Source organism: Stenella coeruleoalba, assembly GCF_951394435.1.
Source record: "Stenella coeruleoalba genome assembly, chromosome: 17".
Classification (NCBI taxonomy): Eukaryota; Metazoa; Chordata; class Mammalia; order Artiodactyla; family Delphinidae; genus Stenella; species Stenella coeruleoalba.
The window spans coordinates 76,032,712-76,039,353 of NC_137163.1; the positions used below are offsets into that span (position 1 = coordinate 76,032,712).

The window sequence follows — 6,642 nt, forward strand, 5'->3', positions numbered from 1 at the left end:
TCAGAAATAGAGAAGTTCATCCTAAAATTCATAGGGCATTTCAAGGGACTCCTAATAACCAAAACAATTTTGGAAAAGAACAAATTGAAACTCCACCAAAGCTGCAAGGGGGGGGGCCGGCCAGCAGGGCAGGGGTCAGCATCTCAGTTAATCTATTCGTGGAAGTGACAGCCCAGAGCTTTCCCTGAATTCTAGTCTTTAGAAGCAAGTCCGAGGTTCCCACAATCAAGAAGAGGGCGTGAATCACCAGGACAGGAATCACAGGTGGTGGAGGCATGGGGTCGCATTTGAGGGTGTCCACCACACAGGAGCAGCGCGGCAGAATTTGTGTGTGGTGAAGACCAGGGGCTCCGAACTTCTCACGAAGGACGGCAAATGGTAGAAATCTTTTCTAAAAATGGTACGAATTCTATATAACATGGGAAGCAGAAGTCCGGGAAAAAGTGGCTGATAGATAAATATAGCCCTGGCTCCCCTGCATGACATCAGAATCAAAAAGTGTGGCCGCGGAAATCCTCTGCAGTTTACCTGTGAAAGCTAGGAAATGGCACGTGTAATTCTTCAGGTTGTATATTTCAAGGAACCTTAGAATCTCTAGGCCCGCAGGCCTGGGAATAGGAGGATTATAGTGGGGGAGGACAGTACTAGGAGGCCTAGAGGGCCAAACATTCAGCTCCACCCCTACAGAGAATTTCGGGAGCTCAGCAGTTAAATATGATTGAAAAGTACCACCCCCGATGCAGGCTGCACATGACTCACTCTCAGTGGAAAGATCTTCCTGCGTCCCCGGTTTTGTTCCATTGCTCACTTTAGTGAGCAATGTTAATGAGCAAATAGAGTTAAGCTGACTGTGGGTCTACGGAACTTCAAACTCAGATTGAAAGAGTTAAGAAATGGGGATTCTATGGATAAAGAAGATGTGGTACATATATACCATGGAATATCACTCATCCATAAAAAAGAATGAAATCATGCCATTTGCAGCAACATGGATGGACCTAGACATAATCATACTGAGTGAAGTCAGTCAGACAGAGACAGACAAATATCATATGATATCACTTACATGTGGAATCTAAAGAAATGAACTTATTTACAAAACAGAAATAGAGTCACAGATAGAACTCTAGAAAACAAACTTACAGTTACCAGGGGGACAGCAGGGGACGGGGTGGGGAGGGATAAATCGGCGGATTGGGACTGACATACACACACTGCTATATAAAAAATAGATCACTAGTAAGGACCTACTGTACAGCACAGGAAACTCTACTCGATACTCTGTAATGGCCTATATGGGAAAAGCATCTAAAAAAGTGTGGATACATGTATATGTATAACTGATTCACTTTGCCGTACACCTGAAACTAACACAACATTGTATCAACTATACTCCAATAAAAATTTTTTTTAAAAAATGGGGATTCTACCTTAAAATGAACACATATTAGTAGCTCAGTGGAATTTCTGATCCCAACTAAAGTGAAATCTATAAAGCCCTTCTATGTCATTTTATTTAACATAATAGGATTTTAACCTCTCAGATATACTAATACTACTAGTGATAAATATTAGACCTAACATATACTGAGAAATAGTCTAGCATAGTGGCCAAGACGCAGGCTCTGGGGTTCAGACACTGGCTTTTCCTGTGACCTTCCTGTCACCTAAGCTCAGCTTCCTCATAGATACAAAACATGAATCCAAGGTTGACGCGAGGATCGAACAGATTGAGGTTAACACAGGTAGTCCACTTGCAACGGTGCTGGCTATCCTATGCTCTAATCCTCACCTGTAACCCTAGGAAAGCCAATGAACTGCCTCTACATTTCACCCCCTTAGCATATGGCACGGGTGGGCACAAGAGAAAGTTCTTATTCTTTTTCTTTCTGGCTTTTATTCTGAAAGTTCACACTGATGAGTATTCCCATCAATTTTATTTAGATCAAAAATTATACAAAAAAATAGTGTCTAAGCAGACTCATTTGACAATCTGTCTTTAGCATTTTCTTCATACACATATACATGGGTACCATGAATTGAGTCACTTTTTAACTGCTGTTAATTTCCTTTTGGAAGTGTAATAGTTTGATGACACTGTCATTGCAGCGAAAGACCAGTAGATGGCTGTCCACAGAAAGACACAAATACCTGCAGTAAAAGGCTTTACAAGACAATTTTCAAAGAACTACAAAAATTAGTGAAGGAAGGATATGGATACAGATATTGAAAACAAAGACTTTGCAATGGTCTGAAGAATAATTCTTAAACAGATGTGTGGTTCCCAAGGGGAAGGGGGAGTGGAGAAGGAAAAGATTGGGAGTTTGGGGTGAGCAGATGCAAACTATGATATGCAGGATGGATAAACAACAAGGTCCTACTGTAGAGCACAGGGAACTATAATCAATATCCCGTGATAAACCATAGTGGAAAAGAATATGAAAAAGAATACATATATTATGAATCACTTTGCTGTCCAGCAGAAACTAACACAACATTGTGAATCAACTATACTTAAATAAAAATTTTTTAAAGAATATTTTTAAATTTTAAAATGAGACAGAAATTTAGTTCTATTTTTCACACTGAAATCTTCATTGCACTGCTGGAAGAAGTATCTATTGGGGCGTAACCTTCCCAGAGGGCAATTTACTTAATACCAAAGTATTTAAAATATGCTTATGCTTTGATGAAGCCACCAAAGAATAAGTGTATCTAGTCATTGATCTAAGGCATTAAGGCTGAGTTGAAAGATGTGTCTACAGCAGTGGTTCTCATCTGGGGGTGGTCTTGCCCCACAGGGGATATTTGACAATGTCTAGGGACATGTTTGTCACAACTGAAGGGGAGGGACTGGTACAGGCATCTAGTGGGCAGAGGCCAGGATACCGCTAAACATCCTACAATGCATAGGAAAGACTCATGTGTCCCCAGATGTCAACTGTGCTGAGACTGAGAAATCCTGGTCTAGAAGCATGTACCTCATGGTACTGTTTGTAAGAGGTGAAGCGGGGAAAACACCTTAAGTGTCTAAAAACAGAGGACTAGTTCAATAAATCATGAATGACCCATCCATACAGTACAGTCATTAAAAGGAATGTTGCAGAAGCATATTTATTGTGCAAAATATTCAGTGGATAAAGCTTACCAAACTGTATATACAGTATAAGCTCACATTTTAAAGGGATATGTATGTATCTGAAAGTGTAAACAGGTGGTTTATCTCTAAATGTGGGGTTCTGCATTTTAATCTTCTTTTGTGCTTATTGTTAATATTTAATTTTTCTCCAGTGAATATTTCACATCTAATGTTAGAATATTACATTTTTAATTGAAATCTGGGGACTACTGCAGTTGATAACTTTCAAGAGGAAAATATGACAAAATGTTTGAAACGAAATCTTATATGAACTTCAAAATAATGATCTTTTCATTGCATTTGTCTAATATCTCAACCAGCTGTTTCCTTAGTGCTAGTCACATCAATCATTTTTCCCATAAATGCTGGGCCATCTCTTGCCTTTTACTATGCTGAAGTTCTTTTTCTATAATCAAGGAAACCTAAGAATAGATGCACCAGATTTGTTATTGAAAAAACCCCACAAATGTACTTCTCAAGCACTCCACCATTGAATTTCTGGCTGTCTTTTGAGCACTGGTAAAACCTGAATGCTACTCAAGTAAGCTTTCTCTGAAGATTCGTACTCGGTATTAATGCAGCGGGGGTCGATCACCGCCCAGGGCGCTTGGGCAACTGCATTTTCGTCTGTCTGTGGCTGGTAGCCATGCCAAGACGTGAAAGCCGTAAGTTTTGAAGTCTCATTGAGGTTACAACTAGTAAAACAAGAATGCTGGTTTTCGGACTTTCTGCTGCAAATTCTACTCATAAAGTATTTACAGCCAATGCATGACATTTTAAAATAACTGAACTGGAAAATATCCAAATTTTGACATTTAAGGTTTTTTTTTTTTGCGGTATGCGGGCCTTTCACTGCTGCGGCCTCTCCCGTTGCGGAGCACAGGCTCCGGACGCGCAGACTCAGTGGCTATGGCTCAACGGGCCCAGCCGCTCCGCGGCATATGGGATCTTCCCGGACCGGGGCACGAACCCGTGTCCCCTGCATTGGCAGACAGACTCTCAACCACTGCGCCACCAGGGAAGCCCTAAGTTATTTGTTAAATGGAAGCAAAATCTAGTAGATATTCTTTGGGAGCCGAAGAAAGCCAGGTATTAGCTGTGCCTGATCATCTCCAAATAAGTAAGTCAACGGTATTATTTGATGTACGTTTTAAGTATAATTCCCCTCCAAGGAACAGAAGTGAAAGGCTCAAGAAAGGCCCCTAATTGGAGGGGTCAGATCTGTGGCGCTGAACAAATAACTCTTCTGCCCTCAGGTTCACCTGTAAAACCATACGACGTTATTTACTCTTGCTTCTGCCCCGTATCAAAGCCCAACTCACCTATTTCGTCCTACGTAACCACTCCGTCATCTTTAAGGATATGTGTCCTCATCTCTCCTGGCCACCCAGGTCAGCTGCCCGCTCTCGGTCTGTCCACTGTACTTTGTCCTAGTATTAAGGAGTATTAGGGAGGTCCTCAAGGGTCTCATCCAACATCACTTTATCCGGAGATAACACGCTTTCGAATTAGGTGGAGAGCCGGGGTCTCCAGGCGGGGCCTGGGTTGCACGACACACCCCGGGGCAGGCGCGGCAGCCCGGCGTGTTCGCCCTCGCGTCCCGGGAGGGGGAAGAACCACGCTCAGGTGCTTTTCAGAAACAGACCGCACATGCTTCTGCCGGTCTGGGAAGCCAGAAGATGAACTACCGCGAAGGAATGTTCCAGGTTATGAAAAATAACTGCTCATTTAAAGAATAAAAACTGACCCAGGTTATCAGTCATTTCCCCTAATATCCACGTGAGTTAACTCAGAAGAGTTACCCGTTTGTTTAGAGCACGAGTGATTCGGTTTGTACGGGAAGAAGCTTTGCAGGGTAGACTCCACAAGCACAGGAGTCGTTCTGACTCCTTAGAAGCCGGCGGTCGGCGAACCAGGACGGAGGAGTTTGTGGAGTTTTAGGCCAGGTCGCAGTCTCCCCATCATCCCCGCCAGGTGCCCTGAGGACCGCGGCTGCGCCTCACCCGACGGCGCTCTGACTCCGCCGGGCCAACAGGGAGCGCGCGCGGCCGCACCTGGCCGCCCCTCTGCTCGCGCCTCCGCCTTAGAGCCCGCCAGGCGATTCCTCTTCCGGGGCAGCGCGGAGGGGCGTGCGGGACCCGGATGCAGACGCGAGCGCGGCTATATAAGGGCCCGGCAGGCCGCACGCGTGCCTCTTGGAGGAAGACGCGGTAGCAGCTGTCGGGGAGTTTCGAGCTTCTCTCTCCGGCCCCCGCTCCTGACTCACCGCTGTTCGCTCTCGCGGAGGAACAAGTCGGTCAGGAAGCCGCACCGCAGCCATGGTGAGTCGAGGGCGTCCCGGTCGGATCTCGGGGGGTGGGTGTGGGGGGTGCCGGGCTGGCGGGAGGAGACGGGACTCGCTTGTCCGGGGAAGGGGGCTGGTGAGCGCGCTCGTACCCGGGAGGTGATAGGCTGCCTCCAAGGTGCTTCTTTATCTTCTCACCTGTGGGGCAACAGGCTTTTAAAGACACCGGAAAGACTCCCGTGGAGCCCGAGGTGGCGATCCACCGGATTCGGATCACTCTCACCAGCCGCAACGTGAAGTCGCTGGAGAAGGGTCAGTGCGGTGGCTCCGGGGGCGGGGGACGGGCTCTGGCGGGAGCAGCGGCGAGCTGGGCTTGTGAGGCTCGAGGAGGCCGAGCAAGGACGGCCCCTCGGCGTGGACCGCGCCCTCCCCCCGCCGCTGGCGATGAGGAGATGCTTACTGGGTTGAGTTGCGGTGATAGTCGCGTACGCTATTCTGAGCCGGCGGCCTTGGAGGCCGGTAAGGCCGCCCCTGTCGTGAGCGAGGGCCCAGACGCTTTTCCCCGCTTGTAGTGTGTGCCGACCTGATCAGAGGCGCGAAGGAGAAGAACCTCAAGGTGAAGGGGCCGGTGCGGATGCCCACCAAGGTGAGAGCCTTGGCGCTCCGGGGCGCGGGGGGCCGCCGGGCGGCTTCGGGCCTAGCGCGCAGCCCTGCTGTTCGGAGCGCCCCGCCGGGGGGGTTGCGGAGCGCGGCGCTCCCGCAGCCTGGGTGCCTGGTGTCCTCTGTCTTCTGCTGCAGACCCTGAGAATAACGACGAGGAAAACCCCCTGCGGGGAAGGTTCTAAGACTTGGGACCGTTTCCAGATGAGGATCCACAAGCGCCTCATTGACCTGCACAGCCCTTCCGAGATCGTCAAGCAGATCACTTCCATCAGCATCGAGCCCGGGGTCGAGGTGGAAGTCACCATTGCAGATGCTTGAGCCAGCGGCTCTAATAAATTGATAATCGGCCGTTAAGCTTCGTGGGCTCTCATTCCTGACCCTGACGGGCCTTAGGGAGGGAGTCGTACTCCGGAATTCATTGCACCTTGTAGCAGGGTGACGAGAAGTAGGTGGGTAGCCTGGGTTCCGCTCTTCCTCGTTGCATCTTGCAGGGCCCACTGAGTCAGTTTGCACGTGACGTTTGAACGCTGAACCGCATTAGCTACAGAACGTGTGA

At 47.8% G+C, this 6,642-nt stretch overlaps 1 protein-coding gene across 1 annotated transcript; it reads left to right on the forward strand.

Moving 5' to 3' along the window:
• The first annotated feature begins 5,305 nt into the window (after positions 1–5,305).
• Positions 5,306–6,440, forward strand: RPS20 (ribosomal protein S20). The gene is made up of 4 exons (XM_079902388.1): positions 5,306–5,460; positions 5,636–5,735; positions 5,996–6,069; positions 6,222–6,440. The coding sequence occupies exons 1-4, from the start codon at positions 5,458–5,460 to the stop codon at positions 6,402–6,404; spliced, it is 360 nt and encodes a 119-aa protein (XP_079758514.1). The 5' UTR covers positions 5,306–5,457; the 3' UTR covers positions 6,405–6,440.
• The last annotated feature ends 202 nt before the right edge of the window (positions 6,441–6,642 follow it).

What these genes read in the sequence shown, in the direction of transcription:
- RPS20 (XM_079902388.1), top strand. An exon ending in CGTGAAGTCGCTGGAGAAGG is followed by an intron (nt 5,736 to 5,995) that starts GTCAGTGCGGTG and finishes CCCCGCTTGTAG; the next exon opens with TGTGTGCCGACCTGATCAGA. An exon ending in CGGTGCGGATGCCCACCAAG is followed by an intron (nt 6,070 to 6,221) that starts GTGAGAGCCTTG and finishes CTTCTGCTGCAG; the next exon opens with ACCCTGAGAATAACGACGAG.